The sequence below is a fragment of the Triturus cristatus genome, chromosome 4_2 (assembly GCF_964204655.1).
Source record: "Triturus cristatus chromosome 4_2, aTriCri1.1, whole genome shotgun sequence".
NCBI classification, from domain to species: Eukaryota; Metazoa; Chordata; class Amphibia; order Caudata; family Salamandridae; genus Triturus; species Triturus cristatus.
This window is the reverse complement of record NC_140586.1, coordinates 658,942,358-658,961,000: the sequence shown is the minus strand read 5'-3', so window position 1 is coordinate 658,961,000 and position 18,643 is coordinate 658,942,358. Positions and strand designations below refer to the sequence as shown.

Genomic DNA, 18,643 nt, shown 5'->3' with positions numbered 1-18,643 from the left:
GTCGACTTTCGGTCTTAGCAGCTAAAGAATGGAATAAACTCCCTGACAACATCAGGCATGAACTAAATCATACTGCCTTTAGGAAGCAACTAAAGACATTTTTGTTTAATAACATCCTCTAATGCTTGACAGTGTCCTTGGTCTTTAACAGCGCTGGGATGCTCTAGGGTAGCCATGCGCTATATAAGAAGGTATTCATTCATTCATTCATATGCCTAACTGTCCACTGTGCTGCACTTCAATTTAAATTAGTACAATGATTCATAATGTCTCTCTAATATTTTTGAGGATTCTTATGGCCTACCGCTTCTTTGTCTATCAGGTCAAGAATATCATTACAATATCTTCTTCTGCATCACATGCCAGAAAGCAGCTGGGCGCCATTACCATATTTTTTGGCTGCCACCTCATGATTAAGGGCCTGATTACGAGTCTGGCGATCTGAGGACTGCCAGACTCACTGGGGCATGGAAGTGACGGTCCAGCCACAGCAGCGGTCCAACCTTCGTATTACAACTTTGGCGGTCAGACCGCCACTGCACTGCCGCAACCGCCAGGGAACCGCATTCCCTGACGGTCTCACGGCGTGTCCCGTGGCAGTTGGAGCTCATAATATACTTGCGGTGCCGCTGCAGCACCGCCATGCATATTACGAGTTTTAGAACCACCAGCAGTATCATGGAGGTACTTCCTCCATGAAATTGCTAGCGGTCATGAAACAAAGGGTGCCTGTAGGACCCCCTTGTGTCCCATGCATGGGGGTGCATGCAGGGGGCCACATGTTGTGCCCCCGTGTGCATGCACCCCCAGTTCCAGAACTTCAAAGTCCATGCCGTGCTGGAGCGCGCTGTGGTGGTCCTTCGGCGGTGTCTTTCTAAGGCATCCATAGGTGGCTTTGAAAGGCACCGCCACATGACCGCCACACCGTCCACCCACCAGACCACCAAAAACTCGTAATCTGGCGGGCGGCGCCCTGTTTGGAAGTCCTGGGGCGGTGGCGTGGCAGCCCGCTCCAGGACCGCCAAACTCGTTACAGCATTGGATTTCAATGTCTGCCATCACCCAAAACTTCTTAAGGATGACTTTGTTTTGCTGCAATATCGGTCCCCCTAAACCAGCATATTCTGATAATTTATCCAGTGTCCTCTAAATATTGAATAGAAATCCAAATGGGTTTGAGGACCCTACAATCCATCGATATATATATTTCACGTCGTAACACATTACGGCCCCTTACAATAAACCCTCATTGCACTTAAAAAACACCTCAAATTCCTGCCTCATTGTTTGTTTCAAATCCTCATCTGTCAATCTCCAAAATCTTGTCAGTGAAGAGGGGACAGTTAATACCTAGATAGTATTTAGCATGGTCTCCAGTATCTACTGAGGTACGTGACCCGTGCAATGAAATCAATTATTCAGTCTATGTTGCACACTTTTTTTGGGGGTAAAAAGTGTAGTTTTTAAAACTAGGATTGAGACGTCAGCGTACATCTAATAAGACATAGTATTACATAACGGTACAGCCACAATACTGCCCAAGTAATCAGTTGGGAAAGAGGCATTGGATCTGTTGGTAGCTAAATCTAAGAATATATTGAAATATCTGCCCACAAATCGCGCAGTAACCCTGATACTGATGCATCCATGCTGTCTGTCTCACATATTCAAAGGAGTTCATATTAGAAGCATAGCTATATGTAGAGGGGATTTTGTGTCCAACTAGTTCACTCACAATCTAAACTAATCAGCACCTGTACCTTGGTGACAAAACTTCACTTCTTTGTGTTCCTTGCAGCAACAAGATATTCATCTGGAGGTTCCTATCATATGAGAAAACGATTCTAGCCTTAGGAGGGTTGTTTAATACACTAACATTCCAGGACATCACTCACACTGAACGAGTTATGAGGGTGCAGCCCTTCCACAAAAACTACCGGATTATACACTACCTTTCTAATGACCATTTATACAAGGGCGCACACATGCTGCAATCTGAAGCATTCTTCTACCTGCGTTCTCGGTAGAATACTCATTATCAATACTCTTTAGGTCCTCAAAGTCAAAACATACTGCGCCAATACAAAGTAGTTACACCTCTTCTCCCCTTGGGATCAAACCCCACTAATAACAGCACAACCATTGAGCACTGCCCCTGGGGTAAAACCCACATCACACAAACAACAAACCCAAATCGTCAGCGAAATAACCCACACTCAATATATGATCAAATTGTTAGTTCAACAAGCAATAGTGTTCTACACAAGGCATGTAACAACCCAGCACAGGAGTTAGCTCTCTTCTTTTTCTATTGGAACAAGCCCAGCATGCAAACCTGGCAAGCAGATTAGCATTTGTTATTGATACGTCACATGCAAGGCCTGATTTCTTGTACATATTTTGCAACCATACTGTTGTGTAATCTTACAGTGATGGGGGAAAACTGGTATGTCATAAGAGGTAACACAAATAATAATAGTTTTCTCAGTGGGGGCCCCTAGAACTAGTTGAATTTGCATGAGCAAGTGAACACCATTTGTGCGGAATGCAAAACACTGCTTTCGCAGCACACTTTATTGGCTAGAGATTATCTCACCAGTTAGAAAATCTGGCTACAAGGTTTCCAACTTAAGAAAAAGTATGTTGCTGGGCATCTCAACTTCAATCCAGGGGTACATACTTTGCAGATGAGCCACCCCCCTGCCACCTGCTCAGTCTGACTAATGCTCACGTCAAGCATCCAAGCCTATAATTGAGATCAGTACTTTGCACATCAGCATCTCATTACACATAACTGGGCTGATTCCACAATTTCTAGCATGGAGATAGGTCATCTACATTACTGCCTTCTGGGGTGTGACATAGAAAAGCCCCGCCTCCTCATGTCTAGCATCTCTCATGTCTAGTAAATCTAACATCCCTGAAAGCAACCCCTGCGTCTGGTGTCAACTCAAAATAGGGTCTAACAAATGTTTTAATCACCGTATGACAGCGGATGGCCTCACACAGGCTCAAATTGAATCCATAAAATATTGATGAAAATGCCATGGAAAAGTGGAACCCATCCTGTTGGCTTACAGTAGTAGTCCACCCCTTTTCCAAGCTAAAACTGTCCTTAATCATGGTATCTTCATAGATTCTGCACTCTCCCTAGAATTCTTGGTTTTGAAAAATCTTCTGTGCAATAGTCTCCCCTACACTGCACCAGAACACCACACTTCTGATTTAAAGTTTTTATCTCGTCGTATCTTGACTATGGTAATGCCATTCACCTTGGATAGCCAGAGAAACTTTGCAAAAGGCTCTAGGTGGAACAAAATGGCACTGCCTGGGTCTTCACCGGTTCCAGACGTAGGGACCATATCACTTGACGCTATCTTAAAGGGGAATTTGCTCATTTGTATGGACGAGTGGTCCATGGAAATTAGGGAAATACTTTGGCTCTACATCTGTGTAGAACTAGGGATGCAGGTGCAGAGGCAAAAAGGCTGTTAAGCCACAAAGAGACGGCGTGCAATCAGTTGGCTCCCCCAGGGTGCCCTCTTGAGGGAGAAAACGTGTGTACCTCCAACCCATTTACATCCTCCTGGGGTGGGTGCAGTCACTCCTCACTCACTGCAAGTGCCTGAAGGCTTATCTTTGTCCCCTCTTTGAAATACAAGTCAGGTGTTGCTTACAGTATAAATGATGGAGCAGCTACTTCAAAAAGTCACTCCGCCTCCCATAAACATGCTTCCCTCAAGGCAGTGTCTGGTTCATAGCTTGCCGAAGTTGATGATTTGCTTCATAAAATAGCTGCAACATAAAAATGTACTAATACGGCTTTATCTGATTTGGTTTGTAACATTGGAATCTTGTAAGTTAACCCAAAACTAGCTTTCACTCATCACAATGCGTTAGTTTCTAAAAGTGATGAGAAAGCCTGCCATGCTACTGGCTTGGATTGCTAATTTTTCCTCATGTTTTAGGTGAAAAAATAGATAGGTACTAGTAGAGATCTACTGATAAGGGTTCTAAGCAGCCTGTTTTGAGACGCTCAATGTCCTCTGACAAATGACAGGGTTTGATAGAGCTGCTAGAAGGAACTGGTTCCCCAGGGATAAACTGTGTCCACATGTCTATGTTTAAAAGTGATTCAGTTACTGGACTAGAAAGCTCATACATTTTTGTACAACTTGTTTTCTTAATTCTTTAGGTACCAATTCTTGGAGAGGGCCTACTCTGCATCCATTATTTTAAAAAGACTCCAGAAGCAAAATGGTATGCTTATCATTGTTGGATAAAATTGGCGTCTGTGTAAGCAATTACCTGATTCACACGTTCAAAGAGGTATCTGTCCATATTGTATAAACCCAGAACAGTGTAAAAGTGCGCCAGATACTAATTTATAACATGTTTTGAGACCAGCATTCCCTAAGGTATGTTTGTTACGTTGATTTGAAAACAACAGTTGATGCAGAAAAGTATGGAAAATGTAACATATTGAGATGTTGCCTCATTACCCCTGAAGACCATTATAAATTATAAGTTTCTGTTGTGACACCAGGGCTGAAGTTAAGCTTGGAAATTTGCCCACACTCAGGAATCAGATACAGATTAACAGAAGATTAAAATAGGGGTGCGTACTTGCGTTCTTCTTTCAGTCAAAAACTTTCTGCCAAGGACTAGGCTCACGAAATTACAGACATTGGAACATACAGATGGAGTAGTCATCCTGACAGTACAAGAATGTGCCTCCAACAGGCATTACACATCCTGGAATAGCATAATATTGTCAATTACCTCATTCTTAATTTGGTCAAAAATAAAAATTTCGTTTTATTTGGTCATATTTCACCCAAAAATTAGAAACTTTTTTCATAAACAACTGCATAACAACTAGAACATAGGGCTATAAATAGTCAGGAACACTTTTGAGGAACAAGGGGTACCCTAGATACACATTGCTTGTTAGAAAAATATACCTGCAACTAATTTGCTTACTATGAGAAAAATATATCAACGGCTTGATTGAGCTAATTTAATTCAGGGTTGTTATCATAGCGTTAAATGTTTGTACTCCATTTGGGTTATCCCTTACCACATATCGGAGTCAGAGCATGGTGAAATTCAATCTAAAATGACAAAAATTAGTGATCAAGCAGGTGTAATAGTTGAAATGTTGCTTATTCGCATGGTCCGCTATACAATGTTATATTGTAATGATTTTTAATTCAATTAACAATAAGGCTTTAAAAAAATATGCCTCACGAGGCTGTCAACTCTTGTGTTTTAAATCCCTATCGTGACAGATAGCCAGGAGTCCTTGAAAAGCCAGTTTCACAGCAAACTTATAGAGAGGTGATGATCAAGCACCTCACTACTTCTTGACATAAAACATTGCAGTGGTGTTGACCGTGTATGCGAACACCATCTCACCCTCCACCCCCATAGGATAATTGTGTGCTAGAAACACAACCTTCAAAAAAAGAATGTTGATCTTCAGAGCCTATCTGGAAGTAGACCAAAGGTTTCACTTATGTAGAGGTTCCGAGAAGGGCTAACACTTGCAATCAGGCTAGTCCAATACAGTGCAGATCTTTGATACTGGGAAGGCAGAAATGGCAGGTGCATAAGTCAATAAGAGCTAAACAGACATTCTCATGTGTGCCCTCATTGCCATGCTTTAGCTTTATATTAGTAGTGTAACACTCATGTCTGAGAAATCCTCAGAAACCAAACTATCTGTGTAGGTGCCAGATAGGGCAGTGGATCTAGATATTTGTCTGGACGTAGCCATATAACCACTCCTTCAGCTAAAGAGCTGACAATGCATGTGCCTCATTTTGAGGAATTCTTTGGGAAGGAAGTAGTTGAATAGAAGATACAAGATGATGAATGGATGATGGGCCAGAATAGTATAAACATCTCTCTTCTTTCTGTCCACTGCAACAAAAAAAAAAAAGAAGAAGCAAACACCCTGACAAATCTCTGTTTGTGATACTGCTTGTACTTGTAATTACTTTAGACGTGTTTTATACAGCATACAGCATAACCATCTTTAGGTTCACATTGGCCTTTAGGCTTCAGATGTTCTGCAACAACAGATCTACAGTGGGGTAGTGCAGAAAAAAGGTCTCAATTTGAACTCTGAGCTCATTTAAAGACTACAAATAAGCTGATGGGTAAGAACAAATCTCCATAAAGCTTCAGACACTTAGGGCCTGATTACAATATTGGCGGATGGTATACTCCATCACAAACGTGACAGATATCCCATCCGCTGTATTACAAGTTTGATTACAGCGGATGTGATATCCGTCAAGTCTGTGACGGAGTATCCCATCCGCCAAGATCGTAATCAGACCCACAGTGTGTCTGCACAGAAGGTACCGTTTCAGAATCTGTTGCATCAATGTAGTAGTATATGGGTTAACGTATGTCACTCTGTACACAGCTAGAATCTTCATGAATACATCATTCTTGTTTAATTGTGCCAATATTTTAGAGCTTGAGATTTGTTTTGCTGCAGATTACTATATTTTGTTAGAGGCTAACAGGCTCAATGTCAACTTCAACAACACCAATACTTTCCTTTGGCAGCTTGGATGTTGAAGATTGCAGGACACGCCTATCATCAAGACCTTACTGGTTAGATCTTGACCGAGATTTAGCGGTTGAAAGCTTGCCATTATGCATGATGCTCGCCTTCTGTTTGGCTTTTTTGGATAATAAACGCTAGATCAAAGTTTCACAAAGAAACTGCTAACAGAGTGACTACCAATTACCTGGTTTGGGATGAAGAGAAGATTATTCTCCGAGAGTTCCGTTGTCAGAGTCATTGTGCAATTCAGAAAGAATAACGTGATGGTGAAATGCAGATCAAAATTGGGAGTATAGAAAACCAGATATTTTTCTCCTCTCTAGGGGTAAGAGCATTATTGCACAGAAATGGATGCCCCACAAGCGCAATATGGTCACTGAAAATTACAAAGATTATGCTTCCTGAAAAAGCTAATTATGCACGTATTGGACAATGTAAGAGGCACTTGGAAATGATTTAGATTAAGTTATCATTATATGCCGAATTAATTTAACTTCATCGATAGAGTATGAATTTGTACAAGTGAGTGAAAAAAATGTGTAATTAAGCACAATATAATGAATGTATTGATGTACTCATCTAGTGCCTTTGCAAAAATAAATAGAAAAATAGAATATTGTATCAATATAAGCATTCCTCACTCATACTCTCTTTTGGAGATATAAAGCAAAGTCTTCAAAACATTGCATTTGTTTTGAAAAAAAGGTCTAAACCTCAATGAACAAACAAGTCAAAAAGTCAAACAAGGCCATGCCTTGTGTGACTGATACTTTTCCAAATATATTGCAACATTTAAACCTGTGTTAAAGGCTCAATCAAACCACACGAAATTAAGGTTTCCTCCTAAAGTATGAGCTTTGCAAAGTTAAGTGTAAATGGGTAAGATAAATGCCACTCATAATCTAAATTATCTACGTTTAAAGAGTGAATACATGCAAAAATACCTGGTGAGGGAGAATTAGGATCTGTATTTGGAAGGCGGAAGACATAATAAATGTATGATGCAAGAAGGTTGTTTCGGCCATGCTGGTCTTGGTTACTTTCCAGGTTTTTGTGGAGTCTGTTCACAATTGATGCCATTGCTTCAAAGGATGCCTGACCTAGGTTGACTGGAAAAACAGACAGGTTTAGGCACAGCGGTGGACAAACACTTCACAAACAACCTAGGTGTATTACTAAGGCATCTTAATGCATGTCAGTTCCAAAATCAACATAAAATTAATACACAGAAATTATACTTGTTCAAAACCAGAAAGGCGTTTCATTTATTTAAATTTGATTTAATGTTCAAATGACATGAGGTAATCTTTTGCTTAAGTTGGGAAAGAAGATTGATTACAACTGCACCACATGAACATGGAGGGCAGCACCCCCAACTGGTGAGGCTCAAATTCGAACTCTAATGATTAGGGCCACATCTGGGAACACAAAATGTAGATTAATGTACTCACGAGACCAGGTCACGATTTCTTATGTCCTGCTAGCATGGTTGAAATGTTAACAGTGAAACTAAAATGTCCAATTACTTTGTTTTATACATTGCTATAATGCCATGAGATTACCCCCGATAGGGCATTCTTAAAACACATTTTAGATGTGTAGTTCTTGTTAATTGAATTACAATTTGACACTATCTCTTCTTAAAATATTCCCCTTCTGACCTGAATACCAAAAACAGTTTAAAAATCGCAACGATTATTTGTCATCTTCACATTTTAAAACTATTGTTTTTACTATTTACTTTTGTAAAGTAAAGATGGTTTCCATTTCACAGACTGTGCAAGGAAAGATTTACGCCTAATAAAAAACATTTAAGCTCAGAAATGCATTTGTGAAAAATAAATAAGTGTGTGATTCTAAAGACAAAAACCCCTAAACAGAGCCTCAGCACATAGCTTGTGCTATCTACTTAGTCCTATTGGTGCCTATAAAATTAAATAGTGAACTAGACAAGACCGCTAAGAAGACACTTTATAAATACTCTTCAATGTACAAAGAATTAATAAAAAAGAATTCATTAATAATAACATTATTCAGTCTTGGCGACAAACAAAAGCGAAAGTACTACCATTATTTATTTATTTTTAATAAAGGAATTCCTATGCCTCCTTCACATCACAAAGAACGATACTACAATCACCTAGCTCTACCTGAACATCAAAACATTTGATTTTAATGTCCAGTTCGTCACTTTGAGGTCAAGAGAACATCAATTTAACAGATTTAGGTCAATGTATTAATAAAATCGACTTCTGCTTTTATTCTAGCATCAAAGTGGAAATAGCAGCACACAAAAAACGCAGAACACGACGTTCAATGTTTAGGGCTGACAACATTGTGAGCAATTTAGGGAGGTACAGATGTGCCGTTGGTGCCACACATATGGGTATTATGAGGGGTATAAAATACTCCTATCCATACATAATGGAGACAATATCATTTTTCTCAGCGCTCCATGTCCTAATAAATGGTACTCGCCTGCCCACCAAGTTCCTCGAAATATCCTGATTACAAACAGTTGAGTATATTTTTAAGTTCAATGCGTCTTTATTTGATTTACAAATAAAATTATAAAAGAGACAAGCAATACATCATAAAATGGCAGTCATAGCAACACATGAGCAATAAGCGAGTTAAAATGCGTACAGTTACAACAACTTGCAAAACTGTAAAGCTTAAAAATCAGTGTACAAAGCAGCACGTGGAGCAATCAACTGAGAAAGTGCATACAATCAAAAAGAGCAACATTATAGTGACTTGACTAACATTCCTAGGCATACTGGTATGCTAGATTAAATTCAAAACATTAATTAGTAGACGTTGCAAGTGTGGAAAAGCCTATATATGTACCACTATATAGTCCTAAAAAAACCTCAAAGGGTCCGCTAGGATTCTATAAGTTTAATGCCTAGGGCACCCTGTAATTAACAGATAAACACCGCACTTTCGTATCTAATCCTATAACCTTAAGTACCATAAACGAAAACGGAGGCCAGAAAGTCAACCATCCATTGTTTTCCGCAAACTTACTGCCGCTTTGAAAAACGAACATTCTAAAGCAAACATCTGGATGGTCTAAAAATTGCAAGTAGAGTAATGCGTCTCTGCACTTTCAGAACTTAAAATAGGTTTTAAGTAAATATATAAAATTCTGTCTAAAACAATATACATTAGAACATAAAGTAGATCAGCGATTGATCAGACAGCCTGTCGCATAGGCAAGCCAATGCAGTGCTTCCAAAGGTGTTCTGACCCTCCCAAATACACAGAATCCGCCATGCCGTACCAGCTCTAAAACGAAAGAGATCTTTCCCAATGTGACAAATGTAAGGTCAAATACAGCACAGGCTCATCTAATACTAATAACATAGTAAAATCCCTAACAGAGTATTTATTAGATTCTGTGAATAGCCTCTATGCTTGGCTGAGTCCCTGAAAGCAAAGCTTAATCATCTTCTTAGAAGGTGATTCAAATTTTTCTATCAAGCTTAAGTCTTCCAGGGTGCTTTGCCAAGGCTCAGGCAATCGCGTAAGGCGTCCTTACTGGCCCAGATCTTAACCTACAACAAAAGAGGGGCCAACTGCAATTGCTCTGAGATATACTGTAATCCAAGCTCGGTGAGAATACGAGAGTGAGAGCTGGTAGAGAGAAGACATAGGTGCCGTCTGCATATGCAGTTGTCTTCAGTCTGTAAAGGGATAGAGTTAAAATATCCCCAGACCCCTGCTCCATACTGAGCTGCGGAAACACACTGCAATTTATATAAATTCATCTAGGGGAGAGATGGTCGCTCTACCTGCAGTCTGAGGGAGATTAAATATTGCACCCGTCGACCTACTAAACTTCAAGCAGGAGTTATTGATCTGCGAGTGTAAAGCAACCACTATTCCTGATAAGACAAGCATTGAAAATGCAATAGGTCTCGCCTTTGATTAATTTAAAGTCATTTGCTTTGCTAATGGTATTGTATAGCAAAGCAAAAGGCTTTAACTTAATAAAAGGCGAGACCTGTTGCATTTCGAATGCTTGTTCTGTTTTTGGATCCTTTTCATAGAGGATCTAATAAACAAAAGGAGAGGAAAAAGAGGGTAAGAAGAGTTTCCTGAAGTCACGTTTTTCAGCAAGATAGAAAGAGAGGGAACAAGAGGAAGAAAGAGACGGGGCACCTGCCAGCAGCAGAGCAGGAGAAGTGGATACTGCTCTTGTCTTCTCTGGGCAAAAAGGAAATGACAGAGTCCTTTTCCTTCTCTGCTACCCCACCCGTCCTCGAACGTCCACGAGCGCCGAACCTGCAGTCCTGGGATGCATTCTTTAAAATAACATGCCTTGTGTTGTTTAACCAAAAACAAAATCAAGATACAAAAATGCACATAAGTGATTTATAGTGAAAGTTCACTTTTACAGGGGGTCCATTGGAAGATGGGGCCCCGGGCAATTGACCAATGTCTTAAAACATCTCTCTCTCTATGTTCACACTAAAGCACCAGCAGAAATGATCAAGTGTGAGGATAAAAACAATCATCAAGATGAAAACAACTGCAAGCTTCTGAGTGACCTTTTCAGGTCGGTTTACTGTTCAAACGCAGCACCATACTCACTCAGAGCAGGTCTCTCACTATGGTTCTCGCTTACACTGTGACTCGAAGTATATGCAAGTCCGGTGAGTTGTTGCAGATAGGGACAAGAACGAGTTAAGAACGGCATAATATTACCCAACAGAAAGATCGTGGAGGGCTGAAAAGTGGTGAAGGCCGGTGACCGGGAGGAGGAAGCATGTATTTGTGTAAGATCGTAATTTCGTAACATTGTTTTTACGCGCAGTTAAAGAGATTTGATGCATAAAGAAATGTTTATGTTAATGTTCCTTGTATCGCTGGCACATTTAAAACAGGCTTCTGTTCGACCTTGAAGAGGGTTGTCGGTCACGAAGCCACGAGATGGTTCTAGCATCGCGTGATTGGCCCTTCCACCTGACAACAATAAAATGTCTCCCAATGCAAACCAAAAAGTGCGTCGGGAGCAATAAAGGGGAGAATGTCACGCCGCCGGTAAAAGATCAAATCCCGGCGGGAGTGGCTAAAAGGAGACAGGGTGCCAGCAAGCAGCGATTGACATGCCTTGCATGCAATCATTGCACTGCCTTCAGCATGATTCGTGACGCCAAACGACACGCACAAATCAACACTGAAGGCGGAGCTGGGATGAGGCTTCTTGGAATCGTATCGATTCCAAAAAGCCTCATAAGACGAGAGCAGCGCATGCACTGCTTACGTCACGAGACCTAAAAAATTATTGCCACAGCTTAGGGCTTGACTGTGAACCACTAGATGAGAAATATTTCCCCTACAACGCCCACATGCCATAATATAAGACTTCCCAAAACTGGTGGCTAGATCTATTTTTCCCATAAAGGTCACAAATGACTCCACCAGTATGAAAAGTGTTCTTGGTGTTCGTGCCATAAGTATCTTATCGTCTGCATAAAGTAACGCTGGGACCAGCGAGTTCCCTATCTTTGGGACATCGCTTGTGGTACCAACCAAAAAGGAACTCAAGTCATTAATATAAATAACAAACACAAGCAGGGTTCAAAATACCACCTTGGCACTTTACTATAGCTAACGCAAAAGTGTCTTATATTTTATCTGATGGGTCAAAACGTACTTTTGCAGCTAGGTTTGAATGCAGAATGTGCAAAACGTTTACCAGTGCTACCTCCTACCCCTGCTCGAACAACTTCAACCAGAGCTTTGTACGGCTGATGGAATCAAAAGCTGTTGAAAGATCCGTAAAGGGCAGGTACAGTGGACACTGCCTGGCAACTGTATACTTGCCAAATGGAATCAAAAGCTGTTGAAGGATCCGTAAAGGGCAGGTACAGTGGACACTGCCTGGCAACTGTATACTTGCCAATGACCAAATGCAAGTTCAGGCACTGTTTCACTGTACCCAGCCAAGATTGAAACCCGTATTGGTGGGGGCGCAGAATGTTATTTTGATTCTCTCAAACCTCAGGTGGTTAAAAACCACTCTTTCCAAGATCTTAACTGTACTATTAATAAGGGATATAGGACGGTAACACTTAGGGAACATGCAGTCCCCTTTTTTTCTAGCACCTAGATTCCCCCCCGGGTGATTGTCACGCTTTATAAATTTTCATTAATTTAATTTCATTTTATTTTAAAAAATAGGGACTAAGGTTGAAAGAGCCCACAAGCGTGGAATCCTTTTACACAGCGAGTTATTAAATGCATTAGTAACCAAAGTGCCCCATAAATCCAAGTTGCGTTTGATGAGGTCCAGAGGGCACCCCATCTTGACCTGGGGCTTAACCACCTGGACAAAGCCTAATATACTCCACCACTTCAGACAAGGTGACAGACAGCTTTGAAGCATTGCTCAATTTATCCAAAAACGCCTCTCCTTGGATTCCCCATTCCACTGATTGATAGATAGTTTTAAAGTGTCTGACCCATTACGAACTTGGTACACTGGAACTTGACGAAGGATTAGTTGAAGAATCCCACTGCCTAAATCTTTCAACCATGTCCCGCAACACTTTACTGTTCTTACTGATCGTGGCATGCTCAAGAAGTTCCTAATCCTTTTTAATTAGATTCTCCTTTCTTAATTGTAATAAACGTTTAACATTTTAGAGGGCTGTACTAACCTCCAGTGAGTCTCTTGATTTGACAATCAGGTCCTACCTCAGCCAACTATTTACTAGGGAACAATGGCTATCGAACCATTTCAGGGTCTTCTGACAGGCTTCATCAGGCTGCTCTTGATGAACAAGTTACTTACCTTCGAAAACGATGTATCTGGTAGAGACATATGTTAGTTGTAGATTCGTTACCTTAGAACTTCCCCCAAGCGTCAGCCTGGAAACAGAGATTTTTAGGTGGCATCGGTCGGCTCCGCATCCGTAGTTGGCACAGGAATGACGTCGCAGGACCTACATAGATGCCGCCCATGCGCGCTAACATCAGTTCTTAACACAACTTTCCACACCAGAAGCACAGAGCCATGAACGACATTGACCACTAGAGCGTCAAAACTAGGGCCCTTTAGGGGAGTGGCTATTCCTAGAAATCAGTTTGTAGAGCGGGGAGGATGGGTGGGGCGGTAAGGAATCTACAACTAACATATGTCTCTGCCAGATACATCGTCACCGAAGCTAAGTAACTTGTTCATCTGATACAGACTGTTAGTTGTAGATTCCTTACCTTAGAATAGATACCCTATTAATACCATCCCCGGAGGAGGGTCTGCGGACCAAGATCAAACCAGAAAGTCCTGGAGGACTCAACGGGCAAAGTACCCATCCCTCAGGACTTGGCTATCCAGGCAGTAGTGTCTGGTAAACGTTTTGCAGGGTTGCCCACGTTGCTGCCTGACAGATGTCAAGAACTGGAACTCCATGTGCTAATGCCATGGTTGCCACCGCTGATCTAGTGGAATGAGGGAGCGACCCCACAGGAGGGTCCTTTTTCACCAAAGCATAGCATAATTTCATGCAAATGACACCCCTTCTGGAGATGGCCCGTTTTTGAACAGCCTGACCTTTCTTGGCACCCACATAGCCAATGAAAAGTTGATTATCTACCGGAAGTCTTTTGTGCAATCAAGATAAAAAGGCAGTGCACGGTTTGGGTCCAGACTGTGGAGCCTTTCCTCCCCCTAGTAGGGATGAGGGGGTGGATAAAAGGTGGGCAGTGTGATAGATTGTCCCACGTGAAAAGGCGTGACTACCTTAGGAAGGAATGAAGGCTTGGTCCGAAGCACCACTTTATCCGGACAGACACATAGAAAAGGGGGCTTAGAAGATAAAGCCTGCAGCTCGCTCACCCTGAGAGCAAATGTGATGGCAACAAGAAAGGCAGTTTTGAGAGTCAGCAATCTGAGGGGACAATTATGAAGAGGCTCGAAGGGAGCACAGATAAGAATGATGAGAACCAGATTTAAGTCCCATTGGAGCATTACAAAAGGATATGGAGGGAACAGATGAGTAAGGCCCTTAAAGAATCTGTAAATGATAGGAGATTTGAATAAAGAAGGCTGATCTTGCAGCCGAAGTAAAGCAGAAATGGCTGCAAGGTATCCTTGAGAAGTGCCCAAGGCAGATCCCTGCTGGGCCAAAGAAAGTATATACAAGAAAACCTCTGAAAGAGGAGCAGAAAGGTGATCAACAGTCTTTGCTGTGCACCATGCCACCAATGTGTTCCTTCTGCAAGTGAATACCATTTTAGTGGAGGGACGTCTGGCTGCCAAGTTAATATCTCACACTTCGGGAGGAAGGTCGAAAGCTATCAACTGCCGCCACTCAATCTCCACGCATGGAGGTGAAGACTGGACAGGTTCGGGTGAAGAACCCTCCCTTGCCACTGCGACAGAAGATCCTCGCGACGGGGCAGTCTGATTGCAAGATCGATGGCCGTGCTCAGAAGGCCGTGGTATCAGACTCTTCGTGCCCGGTCCGGAGCTACAAGAATAACCTGAGCCCGGTCGCGCTTAATCTTCTTGAGCACTCTGGCCAGAAATAGTACAGGCGGAAAGGCGTACACAAGGCCGAAGCTCTACTCGTGAAGGAAAGCGTCACCGAGCGAATGCCGCCTTGGAAACTCCAGAACGCAAAACTGCTGACGTTGCACGTTCTCTTCGGAGGCGAACAGATCTAACCAAGGCTCTCCCCATCGCTTAAAGAGACCTTGTGCCACCTCCAGATGACTGATCGACTAGGCACCGATGGCTGAGTTTGTCTGCCCTGGCATTCATGGAGCCCGCCAGGTGTTGAACCACCAGGGTCATGTCCTGATGTCCCTGCCATGTCAGGCGGCGGATAGCCTCTTGACAAACGGTCCATGATCCCACCTCGCCCTGTTTGTTGCAGTACCACATGGCGGTGGTGTTGTCGGTGTACACCTGCACCACTATCCCTTGAGAGGAGGAAGGAATGCTTTTACTGCCAGTCTGATCGCCTGGAGCACCAAAAGGTTGATATGGAGGCCGGGCTGCGCCGGAGACCAGATGCCTCTGATCTACGCCTTTCCCAGGTGGCCGCCCCATCCCAGAAGGGACGCATCCATCACTACTAATAGATCTGGTTTTGGAAGGGAGAGGGATCTGCCTCTGACCCACTCTTGGTTCGTTAGCCACAACTGCAGTTGGTGTGCAGTTCCCTTTGAGATCTGGACGTAGTCGGAAAGATTCCCCTGATGCTTCGCCCACTGGAACTTCAGGTCCTACTGCAAAGCCCACATATGACATCTGGCATGATCCACCAGCAGGATGCAGGAGGGCATGAGGATAGGCAGCCTCAGAGCCATTCTCACCAAAATCCGGGATAGAGGCTGAAACATCGGTATCATAGCCTGAATTTCCCAGACTCGCTGCTCAGGAGGATAGGCCGGAAACTGCACTGTGTCCAGAACTGCCCTGATAAAAGGGAGCGTTTCGGAGGGAGTCAGGTGTGACTTTGGCACATTGATAATGAACCCAAGCGAATGCAGGAGGTCCGCCGTAGTCTGGAGGTGGGAGACAACAGCCTGGGGTGAGCCAACCTTCAACAGCCGAGATAGGTGAAGACTGGGACCCCTGATCTGCGCAGATGAGCTGCGACCACTGCCATCACCTTGGTGAACACCTGAGGGGCACGGGTAAGGCCAAAGAGGAGCAGGGTAAACTGAAAGTGCTCGTGGCCCACCGTGAACTGAAGGTAACGTCTGTGGCCGGCAGGATGGGGATATGAAAACAAGCATCCTGCAAGTCCAACGCCACCAGCCAGTCTCCTTGATGGCGAGGTCTCCTCCGTGCTTTTTGGTTTGATCTGTGTGTATCATCTTGTAGCCGTAGGGCATTGCATGCACGATGTCAGGGGTTGAAGACAAGTTGAGGCAGATCTCGGTGATGAAGATCACAGAGTGGTTGAGGGTGGTGATGGTGTCCCAGATTTCTGTGGAGTGTTTGCAGAGGGAACGGTGGTGAGCAGCATGCACTGGACCTATTCCTGGGTGCTCGAGGTTTGCTGGGTGAAAGTGGCGAGGGTTCCTGTGTTGCATGTTAAGTGGTAGTGGTGGCAGGTGAATGGTCCTTCTGTTGATTGTGGGGAGGAGATGCAGCAGTTGTATTTTTTGCGGCGTCCAGGAGCCAGGGCCAGGAGAACGACGGTGGAGTATCGGTGGGTGACCGGTAGGCCATGAATCCGAGCGCTGGGTGTGGTCCATGTGCGGACGGGACACAGACGGACTCAATGGTGTCGAGTTGCGGCCACCGTTAAGTAGGTCCTGGGAGGGGGCAGCGCCCTGGGTAGCGGGGAGTGGAAATCGAGCGACGGGGTAGGCAGCGGGAAGAACAAACAACAGCAACAATTATATGGAGGCATGAATTACTGGGGCAAATACAGTGAACAGTGTAGGCTGACTAGACAGGAAATAAAAAAGTCTGTCTGTGAACAAAACCATGTAGGAGCAGCGGTGAGCACGAGAGGTTGGCGGCTGACAAGCGGCACAGAGGAGGCCTGTGGTAGCGAGGGGGAGCTGGTACTAGGATCTGCTGCCTCGATGGCACGCTCCACAAACAATGGCGAAGCAGCTGCTGCAACTGAAGTTAAGGATAAGTCTGGTGTCAGGGCTGGGGGAGGCGGGTATCATTACTAATCGGAAATGGGTGTGGGGAGCTGTGGCGCCGCGGCCAGGGCGACTGACTCCGGAATCTGGGGTTCATGGTTCGATCCCCGGAGCCGGCGGCAGATTAGCCCAGCACCATGTGACTCTGGGCAATAGCTTGCTTAATCTTCCCGACGGCCCCCAGCACCTAGAGACCCTTACGGGTGATTGTTTGCGCTTTACAAATGTGGATTATTATTATTATTATTACAATTGGCACGGGACCTAAGCTTAAACTCATGGAAAGCCTTCTTTCTGTTAATGCTATTTCCGTGATTATATCCCCTGTGGCCCTTTCCAGCATTCTGTACATTTAATTGAGGAATTAGATGCAGATGCAGTGACTGCCCCAGTGATTTTCTTTTTACCATGATGGATGATTAATTAAGACAAGCAGCCAAATGGGCCTGATATGAAGATATGAAGTAAAACATTTCTCATCTACCACCTTACAGTGTGAACAACCAAAGGGTTTCTTTTCAGAAGGGTGGGGCAATCTGGCTCCTCGAGCAAGGTGGTACAGTAAGGCAGTATACTCATGGCCTTTGTTGGTGAACTAGCTCTCCGTTGTAGCATACATGCCCGGGGTCCACATAAGAGCAGACGGGCAGAGATCAGCGGGATAGGGTTTCCCGAGCTTTCAAATATTCTTTGATCAACACACATAAGAGAGCCCCAATTGTAGATCTATACATGGCTGACGCTCACGTACATACAGAACAACCTTCCCGCCGTAGTATACACGCGAGGGGATCATATTTGAGTGGATGGGCGTAGAATACGGGGATACAGACAACCCGGGTATTTAAACACCTTCTCAGTAGCCTTTATGTCACAGTCTCAAACTATTCGCCGATGCACAGACAAACTTGTATAAACTATTCAATTCATTCATACAAGTAGTGCCCCCAGTCTTGGTAATATTAGTCTGGGGTGTAGAAAATAAATTACATCTTATTTTTGACACAGCCAGAGGCATGGGGTGGAGATACTAGGTGTAGTCGAGGAAGTATGAGCGGTTTACACAATATGGCCGCCATCCCCTTCATTAAACATCCATGCATGCGCGTATGACAGCACGCGATATGCATTTAAGCAGGAAGTAGCCTTTCAGTCCGTGATGGAGGATGAGCTACGTCCAGACTGCAAGGCTGATGAGGTAAGAACACAACTAGGCGACATACTGACTTAGCGATCCTCACGACCCGTAGACACTACTGATAGACGCAGCCCCGATCCTGACCTAGATGGCGGTAAGGTACAATTGAAGGACCGTCTTGTGTTGGGGGGTCTCGTCTATCTAATAGTTAGGCAGTTGAGGCACTAGCAATACACGTATAGCAGCGCTGTTGTTGGCATCATAATTTAGAATGCGCAGTGGCATATAACATGTAC

General features: G+C 43.6%; 1 protein-coding gene across 13 annotated transcripts in view; it reads right to left on the bottom strand.

The window, feature by feature from the left end:
• Positions 1–18,643, bottom strand: part of DOCK7 (dedicator of cytokinesis 7) — an 888,535-nt gene that overhangs the window by 379,570 nt on the left and 490,322 nt on the right. For all 13 annotated transcript variants that reach the window (XM_085602421.1, XM_085602422.1, XM_085602423.1 and 10 more), the window contains one exon: positions 7,528–7,692. In XM_085602421.1, the coding sequence (XP_085458547.1) occupies positions 7,528–7,692 (165 nt within the window). The remainder of the gene's footprint in view (positions 1–7,527; positions 7,693–18,643) is intronic.